Source organism: Ostrea edulis, chromosome 2 (assembly GCF_947568905.1).
Source record: "Ostrea edulis chromosome 2, xbOstEdul1.1, whole genome shotgun sequence".
Lineage (NCBI taxonomy): Eukaryota > Metazoa > Mollusca > Bivalvia > Ostreida > Ostreidae > Ostrea > Ostrea edulis.
Genome location: NC_079165.1, coordinates 25448162 through 25473719, shown reverse-complemented (window position 1 = coordinate 25473719; position 25558 = coordinate 25448162). Strand labels below are relative to the sequence as shown.

Genomic DNA, 25558 nt, shown 5'->3' with positions numbered 1-25558 from the left:
CAAGCCTTATTTCATGGGATGGTTACCTGTAAAATACGAAACGAAATCGAAAGGAAACGAAATCTACCGAAGCAAAACGAAACCTACCGAAACGGGTACCCTTATTTCATACGACATGCCTGCTGTTGTAGGCACGGTGAAATAAATACAGTACGTATACTTTGGAGTATTTCTAAGAATTCATAATTTTTATGAATGTACACTATACACGTACAAAGATTTATTTTCAATTTTTAAACATTAAATCATGCATGTGCTTTAGTTATGATATTACAGCTTGGAGATAATGAATTTGTTTAAAATGTGACGTTGCTTTCGTGATTATATTTTGCCACAATTTATGACGTTATAAGTGTAACGTAAAGTGACACCAGTACCGTGCGCTTAGTGAGTCGATTTTTTACGAAAAATCCTACTTATATTGACCATCGTTAAAGTCTTTTGGTAAGCATATTGTATTTACAATAAAAATATTTGTTTGTTTTATGAATATCGTAATATTAATGAGCGCATATCTATTTCCTTAAACTATTATAACAAATGAAATCCGGAAACAGGGGGGGGGGGGGGGTTATATATATACCAGGGCGATTTTTCCGCCAAAGGGGAGACTCTATACTGATTTTGTACATAGGGGGAAATTATATCCTGGGGCGCAATTCCGGGCCCGTTTTTCCGGGGGGGGGGGGTGTCTATGATACAACACCGGATCCCCACGGGATGAAACATATCTGATATACATATTACATGTAAAAGCCCTACATTAACTGGATACTGGATATTGGACTACAAGGGCTTTGCAATTGAGGACTAACCAAATCACGGTTAGGGTGGTTCGGGAGGGGTTGTCCCCCCCCCCCTTACGGGAGAAAATATTGAAGCATTACAGGTAATGATCAATTGCAATTGCAATTAAATTCTTATCTTTGAAATGATGGGGGGGTTCCATCTCCACACCCCTTAATTCTGCAAGTGAGACTGTTAGTTAACTCTATGATAAAATTTAGAAGATATAAAACAGAAAGAATTTTGATACAAGTAAAAAGTTTCATATATTTTTGGAAAATTATCTAGATGTGCAATATTTAGGATTAAGCTCAATAAAAATCCGAAGTACGTAACATTTGATAAGGGTAATTTTCGCATGGGGCGCCTCTATGCCGGCTTGATTAGATCGCGTCGTATACGTACATTTAATGACAGAGTGAAATTTTAGTGTTTTTATTGAAGAAAATATGTGGTTGTCATAGACAAAAAACTCCGCACTTTTATCGTGTCCAGAGTTAAATGTCGCACTTTTAAAGGTATTTTGTTGATTAGGAATATGCATTGATTGATCACTATTTTACGATCAAGTGTTGCATCTATATATTTTGGAAAATGAACTATACGTGATGGCTGGTCGAGGGGTTGGGGAAAGGGTGGGTGCTTTGATCAGTCCGCTACTAAAGTTTTCCTAGTAATGAAGACAGTATTAGTTCTTCATTGTAAAATCTATTTCCAATATCAACCGTAACTATTTCAACTCCAGTAAAGCTTCCACCAAAAAATTACAACAAACAACAAATCATCGATACATAAATGTTCGAGATTATGTCTCTAGGTAGTGTCAAAAATAACAACGAAATCTTTCTTTGGAAGCGGAAGACCATAATGATAACAGAGATAACAATGAGGTCTTCAGTTGGAAGCGGAGGACCTGAATTACAGTAAACAAAAAACCCATTTATACTAGACTAGATAGGTTAGGGTCAATGGCTTATGATCTCGTGTCTGACGAAGCGTAACGTGTAGAATATAATAGGGTAGATTGTTAATTGGGAATACAAAATGACTGACTAGTGGGACCACTATTTTTTTTTTATTTAAGTAGTGTCAAGAACAACGAAATCTTCCGTTGGAAACGGAAGACCTTAATGATATCTTATTCAGGTTTCCATTTGGGAGCAGAAGACCTTAACTACAAGACTTGTTCGGTTAGGGTCAATGTGTTATGTTGTCGTGTCCGACGAAGCGTAACGACTAGGATTTAAAAGGATAGTTTGTTAATTGGGAATACACAATGACTGACCAGTTGGGTCACTATATTTTTTTTTATATCCGAACTAAACATCGTGTGATTATTTCCTGTACATATATGAAGTATTCAAATTGTACATTGTATAGAATATCAGGGACTAAGTAGAGTGATTGAACAGTATTTTCCGTTCAAGTGCCATTTATATCTGGTCAAAACGAGCCTTTTGTCAATTTTGGACCATAAATTCTGCAGGAGGAGGGGTGGCTTCTGCTCCTCCGCCGCTAAAGTTTTGGTTTTTTTTAAATTTCAAAATATTCATAAATAAACACCGCACGATTATCTATTCTAAATATTCAAATTATTCAAAATGTTAACGTTGTCTATTTCAACTTTCAATATAGTTAGGAAGCTAAGTGAATAACGCTGAATTTTACCGCAGATATCCATTGACTTCATTTACCTGATTATTATAGATCAACACAATTATATTTATATGTGTACTTTTAAAAAGTGGCGGATCCAGGGGGTTAAATTGCAATATGAATACTTTACTTTTGAAGAAAGAAAAAATAGAAAACCCAAACAGATAGAAACTCCAAATAAACAATGAAACATACTAGTAAAGATCACAGGAATTTATCACGTACAAAATCAGTATCTAGGTAGTATTAGTGGGTTAGTGTCTGACGAAGCGTAACGGCCAGAACTCAATGGTGAAGTTCGTTAATTGGAATTACACAATGACTGACCAGTGCTTTACGTTCAAGGGTAAAAATGGGCCACTTGTCAATTCTAGAAATTGAACTGTGCGAGGGAGAGGGGGATGTTCGCTCTCGGTCATCCACCACTAAAGTTAATAAACATCATATGATGAATTCCTTAACATGTATATATGTAAAGTATTCAAAATGTTAACATTAAATTTACTTGTATTTTAACTTCCAATAATGTTACAATGATAGATGAGTACCGCTGTTATAGGCATCACCAAAATTATCTAGCTAGTGGCGGATCCAGAGGGGTAAGAAGTAGGCATAAAATCGTGATAACAGTACTTTGCTTTTGGAATAATGATAAATAAACCCTGACAAGACAACCCTGATATATGTATATAAATGTCCGTGATCATAGAAATGTATCACATAAAAAATCGATGACTAAGTTGGAATAACAATTAATTGTCAATGATAACAGGTTTTCATTGCGAAGCAGACCTTAATTACAATAAACAAGTACACCCACAAGATGTTGTCGTGTCTGACGAACCGTAACGAGTAGGATTTAAAAGGGTAGTTTGTTAATTGGGAATACACAATGACTGACCAGTGTCCCCACTACATTTTTTTTTAAATTTCCGAACTAAACATCGTGTGACTGTTTATACCATACAAATATGAAATATTCAAATTGTACATTGTAGAATACCAGGGACTAAGTAGAGTTACAATGGGAGTAGTTTTTTTAATTGGAAGTACACAATGACTGACCAATATTTTCCGTTTGAAAGTGCCATTTCTATCTGGTCAAAACGAGCCTTTTGTCAATTTTGGACCATAAATCCTGCAGGAAGAGGGATGGCTTCCGCTCCTCCGCCTCTAAAGTTGTTTTTCTAATTTCAAAATATTAAAAAATAATCCTCGTATGATTATGTATCCTAGATATTTAAAGTATTCGAAATGTTAACGTTATTTCAACTTTCAATATAGTTAGGAAGCTAATATTAAGTGAATAACGCTAAATATTACCGCAGATATCCATTGACTTCATTTACCTAATTAGTAGATCAACACAATACGTCTACCTAATAACTGGCGGTTCCAGGGGGTTAAACTGCAATATCAATACTTTGCTCTTGAAGAAGAAGAAGAAGGGGGAAAAACCAAACAAATAAAAACTCCAAATAAGCAATGAAACACACGAGTAAAGATCATTAGGAATTTATCACGTACAAAATCAACTCACGACTAGTGTCAGTGGCTGTATTCAATGATGAAGTTTGTTAATTAGAAATACACAATGACTGACCAGTGTTTTACGTTCAAGGGTAATGTCTATCTGGTCAAAATGGGCCGCTTGTCAATATTAGAAATTGAATTGTGCGAAGTAGGGGTGGAGTGTCGTTCTCGGTTATCTACCACTAAAGTTAATAAACATAACATCATATGATGAAGGCATGCCTTTATATATATATATATATATATATATATATATATATATATATATATATATGTATTCAAAATGTTTACATTAGATTATATCTACATTTATTTTAACTTTCAATAAGTTAGAATGATAGGTGAGTACATGTACCGCTGTTATAGGCATCACCAGAATTAATTTAGCTAGTGGCGTATCCAGGGGGGTATTATAAGAAGTAGGTATAAAATCGTTGTAACGGTACATGTACTTTGATTTTTGAACACTGATAAATAAATCAGATAATCCTGATATATAAATGTCCGAAATCATAGAAATGTATCACAATATAAAATCGTTGACTAAGTAGTGTCAATGGATTGATTTAAGGTTTCATGTCCATTGAAGCGTAACGATTATGATTTACGAGGGTAGATTGTTAATTAATTGGGAGTACACAATGACTGAACAGTGCTTTACATTCAATAGTCGTGTATATCTGGTCATTAAGTGGCTGGGGAAATAATTAGTACTATGCGTGAGGGATGGGAATGGGACGGGGGATCCGCCCATTCGCCACTGAAGTTATTATTTGAAAAATAAACATCGTATAGTTAAATTCTTTTGCGTATACAAGGTATTCAAAATATTAACGTCATCTATTTTATCATCCAATGAAATTAAAATGATAAGTGAAGACTGTTGTATCCACACAACTTGTGTAACTAATTAGTGGCGGATCTCGGGGTTAATACATTTGTAAGTAGACCTAAAAATTTGCGATAACATTGCTTTGCTTTATGAGTAAAAAAAGTCTACAATATTAATAAAACATTGATACACAAATGTCGAAAATCATATAAGTTTATCACTATAAAATCGCTCGAGATGTTTAGAACACTTAGAGCCGAACTTCCCTAGAGTCGAGACGTCTGTTAACCGTTTATTCGGACACGCCTGTCAAAGTCTTTTCGACGCTTAATGTAAAGGTAGCAATCGGAGAAAGTACTTTGACTTGAGAATGAATACGATTGTAGAAGGGAGGGAAAGATGGACCGAAGCATACATTTTGTAAAACGATTCTTGTGTTGTTAAATAATCGAGAATCTTATTTGAGATGTCTGATTCGGTTCACTAAACAACTTAGCATCACCTAGCAGAGTTCATGTTTCACCGTAAGCACTTAACACTAATTTTAGAATATGTAAACAAGTTGTAAGCTAGGCCTATTCCGTAATTCAACAACATATCACAGGAACTGGTAATTTAATCTGTAGTAATAATACTGCTACCCTTTATAAAACCACAAGGATGGTGGGTGACGATAATTTTAAGAACTATTTTGAAACGAAGTTTTGAGTGAAGTATCAGCCCTTGTAGGTCCCCCCCCCCCCCAATAGCAGCTGATTAGGGGATGGTACGGTATATGGTATATACCCACACTATTATTAATACAGACAAAATTACCGGTTCCTGTGAACATATTTTAGTACCTGACGACATATGAAGGGTTGTGAATAGTGAATGTGAGCAACTGCATGTGAATGCACGGGCAATGGAAGTTGATGTAAATAGATACATGTAGTATGTGCATGTATATATATTTATACATGCACATACTATATATTTACATTAACTTACAGTGCCCGTGTGTGAATGAGTATTTCATAGTGTTCTTGTCTGCTTGTTGCAATAATATAGTCCCGTCCAATTTTATATGGATATTTTTGTGCAAGGGTTATATGTATACAATTAAAATTGCATGGGGAAAAGTTTAGTAATGCAGAGCTCTAATATCTTTTATTATCTCTCATGTTTTTTAGACATTTATTCACAAACACATAGGCCTACACATAAGAGTTTATAATTACTATATATATTTAAAAATTAATGCCATGCCTTGGCTTTTAAGTACATTTTAAGAATCATGACAAACAACACTTTTTAAGATACAATTTTCTGTTTTATTGTTATATTCATGGAATAAAAATCCCATCCTGTGTTTTATTTGGGATATCTATTCCCATTCATGCTCAAATAGGATATTTACTGCCATTTCATGTTCATTATGGGACATTTCCTCCTATGGGACATTGTATCCCATATTAAGTTTAAATATGGGAGTTAAAATCCTATGGGAGAAATTATATTTTTTCTCCCATAGGATTTTTTGTGGGAGTGAAAATCCCCCAAGTGGGATTAAAAATCCCTCCAAAATCCCATGGGATTTTTTGATTTCAGGTGAAATATCTTAAAAACTACAATAGGTGCAAGTGTAAATGTTGGTGCATGTCTTGTGAACATAAAATCCCATCTTTTTTTGTGAAGGGTTTATTTGTATCCTTAATAAAAGGGTTGGCGAAACTCCGGACTTTTGTCGTGTCCAGAGTTAAATGTCGCACTGTTATAGACAGTTGTCACTGGGTAATTGCAATAAGGCACCAGGCAGGTGCCATCATTAAAACACATAGGTCACTTGATTCAAAGACACCAGGCAGGTGTCTCACTATCTGTATATTTTGCTTAATCAAACCTTCAGTAAACTCAGTAATCTGAGCACGGACCTACTGACCGCTAAGGTCCGACACGTTACACAACAACTGGCCAACGATAACTTTTTTACGCCAACTCCGTCGCGCAGATAACAAGCCAGCGAAAAAATGTCCTCTGAGATTTTCCCTGGTTCGCTACGGGGCGATATGTCATTTTCACCGATCTGCATGTGTCAAAGTGCAGAATTTTTGCATTGAAACGAATATGTCTAAGACATAAACCTCCCTTTCCCCGTAATGAAACTTGGAATTTGTCGTTGTCCAAACGTAAGTTCATTATGTTGTGGCGTTGCAAATAAACATCCAAACGGCGTACATATGAATGTCCTATCACCATCGCCTTGCACGTTTGATCCGCCATCGTCACTGACGCGACGCGTCTGCTGAGCGAGTGCACAAAGTTACTGTACCAATGATTCAACCCACGAGGATGTTAACATGTACTAGTTAACAAAACAAAACTGCAAGTCACTTACACTTAGTGCAAATCTCCAATGCACAAACTTTAAAAGTTACTGGATTTCTCAAATTTCACCACGCTTTCTACTTGTAAGTCCAAACAGTCAAAACTTTCTAACAGAAGTAGACACGTGATATATACACAAGTTTTCATTGGTTCAGATACAAACTGTGCTAATGTTGAATAGGGGTTCCTGACGGGGTTTAATGTTCAGAGGTACAATACGGGTTACCCGGTACTAACTGATATAAATAATATAAGGAAAAAGTTTCGCCATAAATGTTATTATATACATAATAGATATTTCATGTAAACATTTCACTATATGCTTCACCGTCCTCACGCATACAGTTATTCTAACTGTTAGTTCGAGGAAATACAAATCAATTAATCCTTATTTGTATAAATGTAAAGTGTTCTCGAAAGGTCATGGGACTACGAATGTAGTATAAGTATATACAGGATAGGGAAGTATTAATTCAGATCATTTGCTATGGTGGACTCGTGAGGATGAGGGTGCAGCTGATTCCCAGTGAGGTGGGCATCATCGTCATCGCCTGCTGTCTCACAGGTACACTCGTACTCATATTCATATCCAACAATTCTGAGATAAAACATCCGTGTGAGAATAAAAAAAAAAAACTCTGGTATTCCGCATCTCGATTTTGCTACTGAATATTGATCGAACTATCTAATCAAATAACAAAACTATTTAAAAGAACATGTCATTTATTATCATAGTCATATATTATCATAGTCAAGCAAAAGACGTAATAACTAAAACGTACAAAATCAATTGGCTGGGACAACTTAATTTACTAGTAATCTGTTATTAGTGACTAGATTTGCAAATGAGCAAAACAAACTTGTAACTAACACAGATTGATCCCAAGCAATATATATTTTTAAAACACTGTTAATATGTTGAAGTGGCAGACAAAAAAGGCCAGTGCTACTCTTATTCATTGTCACCATGATCAAAAGGCATGTATAGTTTTGTACTTTACTCTGCACCAAATGTGAAGATTTTAAATACTAGTGTTAGTTTTTAGAAATATTTCTAACCCTTTGTAAAGACTAATAGTTGATGTAAATTGAAAATCGAATGGCTGTAAATTTAAATTCAGCAAGTACAGTGCACTGTCCTATTACAAAATTACTTATTTTCAATGTCCCTCAGTGTTTGCAGTTCTACGATTGGTCAGCACTTTTTAATAGTCAATTCAAATTGACATTTGAATAAAAACTGTAAATAACAGAAGAGAGAGGATTACATATACATCATCCTCTTATGAATAAAACGACACGGGCAACAATCGAGCTACTGCACAACCAAAAGTTGTGAAAGAAAAATTGCATGATCGACATTAAGTGCAGTAGACCCTCCCCCTCCCCATATTGCTGCATGGGACGTATGTTGACCAGTGCGAATTAAAGGGTTAAATCAAAATTATAAGAATGTGTTTCAATGAGCAATGTCAATTATGATGCCATAGTCAGAAATATAATTATTCGGGTGTCTCGATTGACGCATGTTATGAACGAGAGTCAATGGTGACTTTTTACCCATGAATTTCCCTTTTCAACCAAAAAATATTCTAAAACTAATTCTATAGAAGATTGCAAATAAGATGTACTAAACATAGGTTTAACTGGTATTGTCACTTGTTTAACAAGAAATTTGATAAAAATAAAATGATTACGCAGGATATAGAAGTAAGGTTACAGAATTATATTCGACTCGAATCAACATCCGTAGTACTTGGAATTTACATTGCGTTTAAAGAGACACTACAGCTCATTTTGCGCAAAAATTATGAAATGACAATTTTCCCAGCGCTTTCTCAATTTTTGTTGCATTGTTGAAAGTATGAACTTCACGAAAATAACACTTATCTAAAGTTAAAAATTATCGTTTTAACGTAAAAATTAATACTTTTTGATGGCCTATACAAAAAATATCGAGTCTCCTCCTTTTAGTCTTCAGACGCATGCGCATAGACAGTAAACAGTGCAGCATGTCGTCCAGTGAGAGAAAGTGTAGTTGATAGATCTAGCATTTTGACAGATTCTGTGAGAAAAGAGGTAAAAATAGAATGAGATAAAACTAATGCGTGAAATAAAATTTACCTAGGGATCAGTATGATCGTTGGAAAATAGAGAGCTCGGAGAAACGCGCATGTAACTCAGAAAGTCAAAGATTAGCCAAAGTAATCGGCCATTCGGGTGCAAAATTTTGATTTTCATTCACAATCTGTGGCGTAAAAAGGGAGGAGGGATACTGGCCCCCTAAATCTGCCATTGAGACTAGCTGCGAAGACACTACGTTTAAAAGTAAGTACGTTTTTATCTGAACACGACACGTGTTAGTTGTAAAAACATCGGTCAACAGCTGGTCAGTGGGAACATGGAAGGGTTTCTGTTGAAATGATTATTTATAATTAGTTATTATAGGGAGCAGGGAATAATCTTATGTACTTGAAAGGTGAGTGTGGACCCCCTTGAAGGGGAATTTAGATAATTTCCTACACAACACCTTTGCTGTCATTCAAAACCACGTGATGTAAATAAGCATTCAAAAGTCCGAGTCAGCATGAAGAAACCTTTGAATTCCGGACGATCTTCAACGCGCAGTTGAGAGTAAATTGATGCATCCCAAATGTTCAAAATTGTCAGTATCGATGTGAATGTTATCATTTGATCAATATATGGTTTAAAAAACACTTCATTAAAATGTGGAAAATGAGCTGTAGTGTCTCTTTATGTACTAGACACAATTACAAATAATTGTCATTCTTCTGCATAATACATGATAAAAAAAAAAATTAATAATATCTTTGAATGTTTTATTTGTGAATTATTTGTATACGTTTAGTGAATGATATCAATGAGATACCGCTTACAGTATTTAATAAGGCAGGTTGATACCCTTTTTAGTGTTGGGGGAATGTTATACATGTAATGTAAAACTTATACGGTACCAATTTTGATGCACCAGATGCGCATTTCGACAAATAATGTCTCTTCAGTGATGCTCAACCGAAATGTTTGAAATCCGAAATAACTATGAAGTTTTAGAGCTAAATATAGCCAAAAACAGCGTGCCAAAAAAGTGGAGCCAAATTCGTCCAAGAATAAGAGTTATGCATGAGGGAGATAACGTAAAGATAATGCCTTAACCGCAGACCCACATGGGGGTTTTAACCGCAGACCCACATGGGGGTTTTAACCACAGCCCCACATGGGGGTTTTAACCGCAGACCCACATGGGGGTTTTAACCGCAGCCCCACATGGGGGTTTTAACCGCAGCCCCACATGGGGGTTTTAACCGCAGCCCCACATGGGGGTTTTAACCACAGCCCCACATGGGGGTTTTAACGACAGACCCACATGGGGGTTTTAACCACAGCCCCACATGGGGGTTTTAACCGAAGCCCCACATGGGGGTTTTAACCGCAGCCCCCACATGGGTTTTTTCGCTTCTTTGTTTTACGTCCACTTTTGTCGGCCGTGGCCGTGAGGGTTCTAAAATGTTCCACTTTTGTCGGCCGTGGCCGTGAGGGTTCTAAAATGTTCCACTTTTGTCGGCCGTGGCCGTGAGGGTTCTAAAATGTTCCACTTTTGTCGGCCGTGGCCGTGAGGGTTCTAAAATGTTCCACTTTTGTCGGCCGTAGCAGTGAGGGTTCTAAAATGTTCCACTTTTGTCGGCCGTAGCAGTGAGGGTTCTAAAATGTTCCACTTTTGTCGGCTGTAGCAGTGAGGGTTCTAAAATGTTCCACTTTTGTCGGCCGTGACCGTGAGGGTTCTAAAATGTTCCACTTTTGTCGGCCGTGGCAGTGAGGGTTCTAAAATGTTCCACTTTTGTCGTCCGTGGCAGTGAGGGTTCTAAAATGTTCCAAGTTTATCGGCCGTAGCAGTGAGGGTTCTAAAATGTTCCACTTTTGTCGGCCGTGGCAGTGAGGGTTCTAAAATATCACGGAACCTCCGATCTTAAGGTCATATCCGAAAAACCATGCTTCTCAGTTTTACATGCCTAACGTTAGCAATCGATATATGTACGTTTAGGTCTTATGGCACGAACGGGGCTCGAACTCACGATCAACCGGTTATGAAGCGATCCACATTGTAATTTAGGATCAGTATTTTACACAACTCGTCCGACATACATGTTTTCTGAAAATGAAATGATATGTATATCGTTCATGACGCATGTAATATCAGAAAATATACATACATGCGTGGATTCATGAATTTTCCCCCGGGGGTGGGGGATGTTTGGGGTTGGGAGGTTGGTGGGGGTAAGAACTTTTGTCAAGTAAAACAAAACCACCCTCTTTCAAAAGTAAAAGAAGAGAAAAAAATCGTGAAAGGTTTAATTCAAACTAAACTGATATTTTCTTCAGCGCATACATTCATCAGTTGATTCTTACATTTTCAATACCTATTACTAATTAGTAGCATAAAAAGTATTGGGATCAACCAGCCGGTGAATGAAACTTTACACGTAAAGCATAACTGTCTTGGGATGATGTAAAAATAGTAATATAGAGAAGAAAAGTATATTGTTCAAACAAAGTGGTGTGTATGGGTGAGGCCCCTTACCCACACCCCTTCCTCTTGCTGCGTGCCGGATTAATTGATTGAAACAAGAGATGTTTGTAAAACACATGTCCCCATGGTGCAAAAATGAAAAGGGTTATACACACGCATCATTTAATTGATAGTAGTATTATCAATTCAAAATATTGAGCAGACAATATCTTTCTATATCAAGAGTGGATTGACCAAGTGACCTAAAAATCAATAGGGATCATCTTCTCCTGAAAATCTACCAGTGTACCAAGTTTGGTATCAATCAAGCATATAATTCTTAATATATAGGAGACAATATTTTACTGTGTCCAGTTTAACCCTTGACCTTTGACTATGTGACCTAAAAAAACAATAGGGGTTCATCTTCTCCTGAAGACGTACCAGTGTACCAAGTTTGATGTCTGTCAAGCAAAGGGTTCTCAAGATATTGAACGGACAGTATATTCCGATGTCCAGTTTGACCCTTGACCATGTGACCTCAAAATCAATAGGGGTGATTTTCTTTTAAAGATATACCAGTGTACCAAGTTTGATGTCTGTCAATCAAAGGGTTCTCTAGACATTGAATGGTCAGAATATTCCTATGTCCAGTTTGACCTTTGACCAAGTGACCTAAAATTAATAGGGGTCATCTACTCCTCAGAATGTACCAGTGTACCATGTTTGGTGTCAATCAAGCAATTAATTCTTAAAATTTAGAAAACAATATATTACCATGTCCAGTTTAACCCTTGACCTTTGACCATATTACCTCAAAATCATTAGGGGTTATCTTCTCCTGAAGATGTACCAGTGTACCAAGTTTGATGTCGGTCAAACAAAGGATTTTCAAGATATTGAATGGACAGTATATTCCTAAGTCCAGTTTGACCCTTGACCTTTCACCATGTGACCTCAAAATCAATAGGGATGATCTTTTTCTGAACATGTACCAGTGTGCCAAGTTTGATATCTGGCAAGCAAAGGGTTCTCAAGATATTGAGCGGACAGTATATTCCTATGTCCAGTTTGACCCTTGATGTTTGACCATATGACCTCAAAATCAATAAAAGTCATTTACTCCTTAGGGTGTACCAATGTATTAACTTTGATGTTTGTCAAGCAGAGGGTTCTCAAGATATTGAGCAGACAACGTCTTCCTATGTCCAGAGAAGATTTACCCTTGACCTTAAAACAATCTTCTACTCATAACCAACCTACATATGAAATATCATAACGATCAAGTGAATGGTTCTCAAGATACTGAGTAGACAACATGTGGTCTAACGACCGACAGGTGCAAAGCAATATGCCCCTCTTTTCTGAAAGAGGACATAATAACATTCGGTGTCACTACCTCTTATTGTACAATTTCTTTTCCAAACTCTACCAATGCCAATGACTTCATGACAGTGTTGTTTGTTGATTAGTACATCTTATTTGTAATTATTTACAGAATTAGTTTTAAACTGTCTTTTTTTTCGTTCAAAAGAGAAAATTCACAGGTAAAAAGTCGCCACTGACTGTCGTTCAAAACAAAAATCATAGGAGTTTAGAGATTGATCACTGTTTGTTATCTTCACCTTTCATTTCTGACTGGTTAACTTGTTCGTATATTTTCGATATCAAAAGCCTTTTAAAATTCGATTCAGACGGGTAAACTTGCGGCCAGTGTAGCAATCAGCAATCCTGGGGAGGGTCGACTGCACAACTGGAGTTTTCTTTCACAACTTTCGGTTTTACGGTAGATCGACAGTAGAAAAGGTCAAAATTTGTTCCCGTATAAGAGAGCGTCGTGTTTTAAATGTCTGAAAACTTTTTTCACAGCAGAATGAGGATTATAAAATATCGTTCAGTTTCCCCCAAATTTCATGCATAAACACAAAAATAGGAACAAAAGTTGTAAAAATGCTGTTTTGCTGTTTGATAAATTTAGAAAAAAAAAATTGCTGAGTGATATGTTTATATAAACAATTTTTTTTTTGCTTTGTTTCTCAACACTACACAAAATACTTTGAATTTGGAATAGGGATTCTTTGCTCATCCAATCATTATATTGACTGGAGTGAAGCTTCCAAACAATGCAAGTCAAAATACGACTCGGAGTTGATATCTGAACAGTACATAGCGACAGAAAACCTCACCGAAGATATTATTCAGGAACTTGGATTCAACATTGCTGCCTGGATCGATGGGAAAGAGCAAGAGCTAGGATGCAGAAATGGTAACGGATTCATCCATAGTTTTGCAACTGTATAAAGTATAGACTCTGTAGATAAAATGTAAAATATATCAATTCATCTAATTTATGTAAAAAATGGTTTTAAAACAGATCTATCCTAACTAGCTAATACCCCCGTAGGACTCATCCTTACAAAGTCAAGGTCCTAACAAAAATGTCGGTTACTTTATTTTAAAAATGACCTTGACTTTGGTCAAATAACTTTAGTTGAGGATTATGACACAGTTTGGCAATGGACAACATTGTACCAAGTATGCTTCACAGGCACTCAACGTTGTAAATATTTATAATAACAAAATTGTCTTCCTGTAAACATAATATTCATTAGGTATATCACGCCATCATCTTGGTTTTCTTTTTTACCAGCTGCATCGCTTGAAAACTTCGATATAATATACATGTAATAATTAGACCCCTACGGTTTAGAAGAAACTCTGTCAAGGACTTACCTCTCGCATCGTCATGGTGAACTGGAAATAAAGTCCATTTATCGATTATAATCAACCGCCAAACATCGTCTGCTGCTTCTCAAATGCAAAATATTGCTGAAAGGTGGACGGAAGTCGACATAATTATGCCATTTTCAAGCGAAATGTTCAAGCGATGCAGCTGGTAAAAAAGAAAACCAAGATGGCGGCGTGATATACCTTGTGAATATTATGTTTACAGGAAGACAATTTTTTTTTTATAGATATTAAAACGTCGAGTGCCTGTGGTATGCTTCTACTCCCTATTACAAAGTTAGGCCCGATGAAAATGGACAGACAATGAAACGTTTGTTATCGGTTATTTTAATTTGGTGCGGAGTCCCCAAACACAAATGAAGAAAGGGTTTAGTGACCTTTCGTTTAACTGAATGGCCTTAAGTCGGGTTTATGGAATACTTTGAGTGCATTCGAGACCGCCATTTCTCGCCTGCCGATCCCGAACGCTGAGTACGCATTACTAGAACGGGTTTGAGGTGCAAGAACTCACACCACCTCTGTCTGTAGTGTAGTGAAAGACGTGCGCACATGTTCTCGTCATTCGTAACTCTATGAACGAAGCATGAGAACAACAGGAACGGCAGTCTTGAACGCGCCCTATCTGGCCATAAGCATTTTTTGTCCCAAGTGCATGTCTCTCCAATACAAAGTTATGACCCGATCAAACATAGTGCGATGGACGTATCGACAGACGGACGTAGGGAGATTCCTATATACCCAACTTTGTGTAGCAGCAGTATTATAATATCAGATTAGCCAAACTATTATATATGACGAGTTCTACGTAGTCTCGACCATCCTAATATTTGTGTATACTTCTCACAAACGCTCAGTACTTTTTCTGAACTCAAAGCGAGGCTTATAGAGATTCTAATATAGACGCTGATTGGAAGGGAATTCCTGTATTCGTATAAATTACTTTGAATAGAAGTTTCGAGATTTTCCCCTGAAAGAAAAAAATAGATTCAATGTTTAGAATATTTTTTTTCGGAGAAGTTCTTTTGGACTCTTTCTTGCGTGTGAATGTGACAATTGGGATGACCCTGTTTTAGAATATAATATTTTCAATCAATCCTGATAAAGTATCGTTTATTTGAGTTCACTGACAGTTTTTATCAGGCACCACTGCAACCATATTTTCTTTCCCAAAATGTCCTTCATTGTTAGTTTGTTAAATCAGCGCCATTTAAAGGGGACAGTTTTTGTGCTGTACATTGTCCAGACGTCCGGAGCATAATCATACAAACATTTGGGTGATCGAGACTACAACTGTATAAGTTGTACCATATTTTCAAAACTGCTATGCAATCAGCGTCTACCAATCTGTGAACCCGAGTTATAACATATGTGTTATTTAGCACATCTTGCTAGTGTTCACTCATGATTTGAAGAACGAAATTATTTATTTTCCAGATACTGGAACATGTTTCAAAATCAAACAGATGCATACAAAGAACGACAGAAAGATGCCACGCGTCTGTGGTATTCATCACCATTTATATCAGTTACCAAATACTAACATATCAGCATTATATCAATTAACATTACTCAAATACTGATTAGTATCTCAACATTTTAATCAGTTACCACTCACTAAACACTAACATATCAGCATTATATCAATTAACATTACTCAAATACTGACTAGTATCTCAACATTTTAATCAGTTACCACTCACTAAACACTAACATATCAGCATTATATCAATTAACATTACTCAAATACTGATTAGTATCTCAACATTTTAATCAGTTACCATTAAATATCGATCTATATATCAACATTTATATATAAATCTAATGTATCAGCATTTAGATATATCATTTATAAATAAACCTAATTTATCAACATTTAAATATATTATTTATATATAAACCTAATATATCAGCATTTAGATATATCATTTATAAATAAACCTAATTTATCAGCATTTAGATATATCATTTATAAATAAATCTAATATACCAACATTTAGATATATTATTTCTATATACATATAAATCTAATATATCAACATTTAAATATATAATTTATATATAAATCTAATATACCAACATTTAGATATATTATTTCTATATACATATAAATCTAATATATCAACATTTAAATATATAATTTATATATAAATCTAATATACCAACATTTAGATATATTATTTCTATATACATATAAATCTAATATATCAACATTTAAATATATAATTTATATATAAATCTAATATACCAACATTTAGATATATTATTTCTATATACATATAAATCTAATATATCAACATTTAGATATATTATTTCTATATACATATAAATCTAATATACCAACATTTAGATATATTATTTCTATATACATATAAATCTAATATACCAACATTTAAATATATAATTTATATATAAATCTAATATATCAACATTTAGATATATTATTTCTATATACATATAAATCTAATATATCAGCATTTAGATATATTATTTCTATATACATATAAATCTAATATATCAGCATTTAGATATATTATTTCTATATACATATAAATCTAATATATCAACATTTAGATATATTATTTCTATATACATATAAATCTAATATATCAACATTTAGATATATTATTTCTATATACATATAAATCTAATATATCAGCATTCATATCAGTTACCTATATCAGTAAATATTCATCAAATACTACTATATCACCATTCATTCACAGTTAACAAAATACTAATACGTATATCAAGATGCATTAACAGTTAACAATTAAACAGTTAACATTAACCAAATACTTATAAATCATTATTCATTAACAGCTAGCATTCATTCAACATCATTAGTTAGTATTAATGAATTACGGTAGCTCAATGGTAGAGCTTTCGCTTCGTAATCGGGAGGTCGTGAAAAATAGGTAGTGATTGTTCTTTCACCAAAGGCTAGGCATTTAGAAGGTGAAGATAACGAACAGTGATCAATCTCATTTAGAAGTGAGTTACAGAAACTCACTGCTGCGGCCCTGAACACTAACATAGGTCTATTTGTGGTAGGAGTTCACTGCTGCGGCCCTGAACACTAACATAGGTCTATTTGTGGTAGGAGCTCACTGCTGCGGCCCTGAACACTAACATAGGTCTATTTGTGGTAGGAGCTCACTGCTGCGGCCCTGAACACTAACATAGGTCTATTTGTGGTAGGAGTTCACTGCTGCGGCCCTGAACACTAACATAGGTCTATTTGTGGTAGGAGCTCACTGCTGCGGCCCTGAACACTAACATAGGTCTATTTGTGGTAGGAGTTCACTGCTGCGGCCCTGAACACTAACATAGGTCTATTTGTGGTACTTCACCTACAGCTGGTGACCTCACAGTACGAGTGAAATATTCTCGACAGAACATAAAGCACACAGTTACTGATACACATGTATAATAGAAAATTAATTAGCGTCACTAATGTTACAGCTTGCCAATTAACATATAATTTCAATAAAATATATGTAAAAAAAAAAATATATATATATACATAGATATACTGCATGAGCTTGATAACTCTGGGTATGCAAAGTTGCATGTATATCAATTGAATGTAGTTTTATGTAGCAACTATAAGCAATTTCTATCCACCAGCATTGATATTAATCAACATAAGTAGACTTGTTGAAATAAATTTATAATTTGTGCTACCGTGCTAGAGGTGAATACATAAGTGACACTCGCCGCATGTTAACATATCCAGTTTTGATTAACTTCGACTTTTATTCACAGTAGCTATAGGCGATATTGATATTGGTCAAGAGGAAGTGACATATGAAAAGGCCAAGGAGATATGTGAGCCGGTGAAATTTAAAAGCAGTGACGCTGTGAATAGTAAGATAGCAGCACGTGTTGATGACCTTTACCACAAATCGACAACATTTTGGCTTCCAAATATCGAACTCGAAAGCAACCGAGGTAAAGTGAACACACGTAAAATCAACAGCTGGAATTCTTATTTAGAAATAGCCAACAAATTCTAAACGTGAAGGATTTTATTTGACAAATTCTAAACGTGAATTGTTAATGATATCAAAGACAGAGTAGAATATCTAGTGCTGCGTTTTAGCTTGTGTATCTGAAATTTGTAGCATTATTAGCATATTTCAGTCAAGTACCCCCTCCCCCGTCATGAAAAATCATTTTTGCCTATTCAGCATAGTCTGTACTATTTTTCAGATATTACTTGTACATATGTAGTTTCTCGAGACAACGTAACACTGGAGACAATGCATGACAATTGTACAATTCCGAAGATGGGGGTCTGCATCAACACATCTTGTAAGTAAGAAGATCCATACTGGCTACCAGTGAAAAAAGACAAAAAGTCTTGGTAATGTAAGAAGAAATTTATTTTTCAGACATACCGGACTATCAAATGACGACAATTTTAGAAATCACCACTATGACGACCGAAGTGCAAGAAATTCCAGACACTGGTAGAAAATTCCTGATTTAAGGCTAAGATCAGTTGTAACATATTTTTCATATAAATGTATTAAGTCGAGTGTAAGTCATAACAGATAATTAATATGCATTGAAACTACATGTACATGTACGAGGGCTTTCAAAATACGTAGATCGTTTTTAATCTCGCATACAATGTGAATTTATTTTCTATAGACCAGTTTAGTTGTGTTACACATGAATGTACAGAGTACGACTTTGGGATTCGTATTAATCATCAAACATTGTTCTGGTACCATTCCGAGATTGTTCACACCTACAGTGACGTCACCAGTAAAGTGCCGCAAATTGGCGCTCAGGGGCGCGTTTTACAAAAGACCTTACGATTTACGGCCAACTTTACATACTGGAATTTTCCAGTTTATTGTAAAATAGTTCACTCCAAATGCAAAAGATCTTTTTTAAAATGTTGAAAATTAAGCCTCAGAAAAGTTTTACTTCACTCACTCAAAGTAATAACAGTGTAATACAATTTAAGACTTGCGACTTTGTCGTAAGTTGTTTTGTAAAACGGGCCCCAGGGTCGTAGCAGTGAGGGTTCATTATCGTATCAATGGCTCTCGTTTTTTAAGGTCATATCCGAGAGACTCTGGACGTTTGGTGAAGGAATGGTTATTATATCCATGATAAAGGTCTTAGAATGGACGTGGCGCCGGGTCGAGAGTCTGTGGCTGCGTGATGAAGTCTGAATAAAAACAGAGGGCAGTGCCATGATAATGCACTGTGTTGCATTCAGAGAAACGCAATGTTTACCGGACTCTAGTCTAGCACATACGAGTTTTACAGGAATTTAGTGCTTAAGATTTTGATGATTTGCTCCATGTTGTGCTAGCTCTATATTTCTGTGCGTAGGGTTTTGTTGACTTTCATTAAGTCGAAGGATTAAAATACATAATAAAATCTAACTTTGTAAACGGGATTAAATGAGTAAAGTTGGGTCTATGTAACGTTAGTTGCTGTTTGCTCCCACCCGACTACACTAGATGTATGTATATAGCTTGTCTGTGTATTTTAACGGCCCTCTTATATCTGTGAAAATACATGTACAATTGATAATACGAGTTCTATTAGTGGCTCAGGGAAACCTCGGATATCTTCGTGGTATAAGGTACAGAATATGTATATTGTCATCGGGATAATGCAAACGTTTGTAGGGTATTAACAATCCTTTCATGCATATGATTCATAATTATATTTGTTAGCACACGAAGAAATTCCTTCAGCACAGCCGCAGATATTCACCGAGACTGGAAATTGGAACCAATGGGACATGAAAACTCTTCGTGAGTGTCACTAGTGATTTTCCGTTAAATTGTCACTAACTAATTGCTTCCTTCTCATGGTTTATTTATTGTATTTTTTCCGCTAAACTAAAATATCTAGATTTGATCCTTGGTGTGAATTGTACTTATAAACTCTTTATATTTTCCTTATACTTTCTAATATCTCAAAATATTATTAATGGGGTTTTTAACATTGTCTTCCAATTTTAGTAATAATACACTTATGATACTTAAACAGCGATTTCATCAAGTGATTATAAATTAATATATAAACGTTTTGATCGTTGGACCGAGCGAAACATTTAATGATCATGGGCGTTCATAATTCGATGATGTATGGTAAAATAGAATTCAATATAAATATATATTTATTCTATTTCTGAAATTCCCATTGCGCTAAACGCCCATGAACATCTAACTATTAAAGGGGGAATATATGAGGATAAATACAGGATTCGCCTATTCATTTACTCGCGGAAGGTTGGTGGTCTCTTCCCTGGTACATTGTATCTGGGTTCTCTCTTCCACCACTAAAAACTGGGCGCCACCAGATAGGAAAACAGTAAAACAAGCAATCAATAATATAACACCAGCCAACGTAAACCGTACATTGTGACGTCACATTTAGCCTCGACTTTTTACATTCACCTCAGTTGATTCCACCTAGATGTAGGGTACCGGAATCTGCTGAAGTTTGCCGAAAGGTTTTTTCTCTCTCGTTCAAATCATGCAAATGTAAACAACAGCAATACATCCCGTTTGCAATTTAGAAGACATTTAGAACTAAACAAAATTAACTAACAAATTCAAAATGCTAAAACAGCAAGACTAAATATATCATACATTTTAATTAAAGAAACTCGTGAATTCGTTCATTTATTCAGTCGTATTACTGTTTTTCTATTTGATGATTGGCTAAAAGCTGTGACATTGATAATTATACCATTCATTTTTAACAAACTGTGTGTTTGATTACAAACTGCACAACGCGAACACGAGCCCATATTGATCATAAAAATTTCAGTAAACGTATGTAGAGATTATTTCTATTCATCTGCTGATTTTCTCACTTTTTTTTTTATACATACGTGTTACCTTTAGAACCTTGCTTAGCGGAGGGGCCTTCGACCCGTCCGAGCTTCGCTCGGTATTATAATTAACTCACGATGCTTTTATCCGACATAGTAATCGTTACCGTCTTCCTTGGAAGTGATTTACAGTCTTCGGACTGTGCACTTCCTCTCTGTTGCACGATGTGAATACTTTCTTAATTTTCATTGGTTAAAATGCCGTTCTACCCAAGGGAGATAACTTTTCTGTGATCTAATCTACGTACGAATTAACAATTTGATAATCTTTTAAAATATGACAAAACGAACAAAAGAGAATTGCAATTAATGCAACTGACACACAACTATTACAAGACATTTATATGATATCATTGTTCAGAGAAATTATCTCATTCGTTGTTCTGTGTTTTGCTTGTTTGTGTTTGGGGATTTTCTATGTGGTGAGACTAATCACTACAAACAGCTTTGTAGTCACACAAAGCTAAGAATTACATGAAAATATCAAGACCTGCTCACAAAATGAAGTTCACTACTTCTTTTAACAGCATACAAAGTGTAATGCATCCACCTGTTACTACAGTTTAGGTGAACAAGTCTAAATAGGAATAGGACAGTAACATTACATTACATATTATGTTGCTTTTCATCACTCTTACTGTAAATTAGGATAATTTGTATCAGGTTAACTTAAAGCGTTTTTATTTTTTCTACTTTTCTATGTGGCCAAACTATTATAGAATTTTCAGGTTTTTATCCATGTTTATTTCTGATACAGTTGTACTACTTGTGCAAGAATAATTTTCATAAAAATTTGAGCAATTCAAACTGTTTGCTTTGTTTCATTACTAGTCTTTAAAAAGAAATATTTCAATAAACATACTGAAAAATCGCCTTTTCTTTGTTTTGATATACATGTAAATTGTATAAATTGCTTAACGTCCCTCTCGAGAATTGTTTACTCATATGGAGATTAATATGGGAAACAATGGTTTTTGATTAGTACAAATACCATTCATATTCAAGGTCATACTGGTGAAGAAAATCTTGTACAATGGAACTCAGGATACTGCTTTGTAAGGATATCAATTTCAGCACTTCAGTAAAAACAAAGAGATAATTCAAGTTCACTCTTAAAATTGTTGCTAAAGGCGACAAGCTTTTAAAAAAACCCAAACAAACTATACTTGTACTTTCATACCACACAACCATATCACAATACATGTATTCGTTAAGTATATCAATATCACGTATATGTTTTTGTTAACCGTGTATTCAATATAACTCATATACAATTGATTTGGAAATGGACTGTTCAAGCATGCTCAGCTGGAGGACAGAAATGAAAGTTGCATGCATTTTTATACTACAGAGGATGTTTACTCCTCCTAGACACCTGATCCCACCTCTGGTACATCCAGAGGCCTGTGTTTGCTCAACTTTCTATTTTGTATTGCTTATAGGAGTTATGAGATTGATCACTGTTCGTTATCTTCACCTTTCATACTGAAATATCTGTGTGTAATCTTACATTTCTAAACAAATATTTTTCAATGACGTTTCTTGTATGAAATGCTTACTCATCATCTTGCCTTTTACGTATTTCAGTGCCCTTCGCTTTTAGTGGATTTAACCTCATTCTGTTTATGACCCTAATGTGCGTCATGTTGGTCTTGTGGAAAAGGTATGGCGTGTCAAATATATCGGAAATAATAGTGTCAAGCACCGAACAGTAGATACCATTTAGAAAATTCATACAATGTATGTAAGAGTCATTTTTATATGCTTTACAATTGAAGGGTAACATCAAAATGGAATCTACTTGCTAAAACGGCAAATCCTCACACTCATCACGACGCAGGTCGATCTCAAAAGAAGTCCAAATCAAAACACAAGGGATTTCTGAGAAACAAAGAGTATGAAGGTCTGCCGCAGGACTCTTCAGGCAACTCTACCCGCGTCAAAATGGTACCGGAAAACGATGAAAATCCGTATTCCGAAATTTCCGGTAAAGGGGTTCCTTGTTTCGGTAATGAAACTGGGGCTTTTGACACACCGGGTTATGTCGATATGAGAGGAATGCAATCTCGTGGCGATCCATATAGTTCTTTTAACATCGGAAAGAACTCTACCAGAAAAATCAACTCACGGTATGTGATGCACGGAGATATTGTTTAAATGTCGGTTGGCCGAAATCTGACTTCTTGAAACGCTTGGTGACGTCTAGATGCCGATTTTGCCCTGTATATGAACAAGAGGCCTGATTCAGATTGGATTTTCAACAAAGCCGTTCTCATTTTTATTTTGCAATTTGTTGATATCGAACATCACCTTCGTAGATATTGGAAAACATGGTTAGATGGGTTTCTGTCTCGTTTTCTTTCTCAATCGTTGAACACTTTTTGCGTGACATATGTTTTGTACTGATTTTGTACTTTTATTAACCAGAAATATATCATGTCTTATTGTATATTGATTATCATCACGTATTGTCTTATGATTGGTATATGTTTTTACGTGTTACCTGTTCTATATATAATTTCTGATCTACATTCTGTGTAACTACCTACATCTTTGCATGCCCATATGTCGAATAGGAGTATGAAATAAAAAGCTAACACAGAGACTGTCCACTACCCTGTTAAGATGTAAATATTATCTTGTGGGAATTTCAAACTTGTATAGTAGAAATTTAACCATTTTCTAACAGAACTTTAAAACTTTTCATAGCAAATACAAGTATACAATTGTATAGTATTTAATGTTACAACTAGCAGCATTTACATCATAAATCAAATATACCAATTCTAGTATTTTGAAAATGTTGAGATACACGTGGGTTTTTTAACTTTCCTTGCACAAGGTCACACATAAAAATTTTGCTTTGTTTTGACATTGAGTATCATATTATGATTGAAGAGATCGTGGGTAAAAATTCACAGGAGTTTTTGTCTATTCTTTTCAATAGGTAATCAGATGGACCGTTCGCTCTATAAATATTTATACGTCTAAGCTACAAGAAAGATTTCGTAAATAGTATATATCCATGCGTTCCTTGTGCGAAAACTAGATCATAATTGATACTAATTGAGGTACTTTAGTGACCTTTCAATGATTTCAAGTAGAGACACTACACTAAACTACGGTTTATTGTTGAGGACAATAAAAAAAAAACTTTCGGCTTACAACGTCATCTTCGTTCAGCAGCCGAATGCGTAAAGCGATTTTCACTATAAAATACTGTTTGTAAACATTTTCAAATGCTGTTGTACAGGTCTGTGGGCAACGTAGCGGGGGGGGGGGGGGGGCGTAGGGGAGGAGGGATGTTTGTGATAAATGTTTATGTTTTCCCTTTTGCTGCACCTTTCTAAAGTGTTTCCTACAGCCTGTGTATATAATTAGCACACTTCAAATGTTTTGGTGTAATTTTTTCTAGATTTGATACTTGATTAATTCAAAATGATTATGTCATTATAATGTTTATCAATATTATTTACAGTATTATTATTATTTTCAGTATTTATATAGCGCATTATATAATTTTAAAAAAAAACTCCAAGCGCTTTACATTAAAACAACAATAAACTACAATTAAAAATTGAACATATCTAAAACAGTGTTAAAAAAAATATTCGTTTCATTAAAAGAATATGAATTCTAGCACTGGCTTACACAAAAAATACATACAAAAAGGTTTCATAAAAAAGAATATTAATACTGTCACTGGAAATGGCTTACATAAAATCGCGATAAGCAAGTCTGAAGAAGTAAGTTTTTAAATTTTTCTTGAAAAGTTCGAAAGAATTTCCGTTGCGGATGTAACTTGGAAGGTTATTCCAGAGTGTGGCGGTTGCTTTGTCAAACCTTTTGTCGCCATACGTTTTGGTCTTAACTCTTGGTGTTTGAATAAGCATGGAGTTTTCGGATCGTAAAGACCTTGATGGATTGTATGGACTGACCAGTCAGGTGCACGACCGTGAAGAGCTTTAAATGTGTACATTAACAGTTGGAATATCGGAGCTTTTCCTCTTTACACTTCATCTAAATATAGTATTTTTGCCAGAAAGTGTTTCACTTTATAAAAACCATCAGGCACATTTGTAATATCTTTATTCTTGTTATATCATTCATGCAAAAATATATTAGGTAGATCAGGTACATGGAAGAATGTGTCATTTGTGCGTTTTTATATTATCTCTCTCAAACGTTGCGGACATCAGTACAATGATCGGAGTAAAGCATTAGGCCCTATACCTGTTGG

General features: G+C 35.1%; 1 protein-coding gene across 3 annotated transcripts; it reads left to right on the top strand.

Moving 5' to 3' along the window:
* Positions 1-7587: 7587 nt before the first annotated feature.
* LOC125679047 (uncharacterized) lies at positions 7588-24236 on the top strand. 3 transcript variants are annotated; one of them, XM_048917954.2, is made up of 9 exons: positions 7588-7739; positions 13771-13965; positions 15882-15950; positions 18216-18398; positions 18660-18761; positions 18842-18919; positions 20150-20230; positions 22906-22981; positions 23097-24236. In XM_048917954.2, the coding sequence occupies exons 1-9, from the start codon at positions 7679-7681 to the stop codon at positions 23473-23475; spliced, it is 1224 nt and encodes a 407-aa protein (XP_048773911.2). In that variant the 5' UTR covers positions 7588-7678; the 3' UTR covers positions 23476-24236. The 3 variants fall into 3 exon arrangements, with proteins under 3 accessions (XP_048773911.2, XP_048773910.2, XP_048773912.2); XM_048917953.2 differs by having other exon boundaries at positions 18213-18398; XM_048917955.2 differs by lacking the exon at positions 18842-18919 and having other exon boundaries at positions 18213-18398.
* Positions 24237-25558: the final 1322 nt, after the last annotated feature.

Excerpts from the sequence above, each read along its gene's own strand:
- LOC125679047 (XM_048917953.2), top strand. The coding sequence starts at position 7,679 with ATGAGGGTGCAGCTGATTCCCAGTGAGGTGGGCATCATCGTCATCGCC. Across the intron at positions 20,231-22,905 it reads ATGGGACATGAAAACTCTTC|TGCCCTTCGCTTTTAGTGGA; the intron begins GTGAGTGTCACT and ends TACGTATTTCAG. Across the intron at positions 22,982-23,096 it reads ATGTTGGTCTTGTGGAAAAG|GGTAACATCAAAATGGAATC; the intron begins GTATGGCGTGTC and ends TTACAATTGAAG.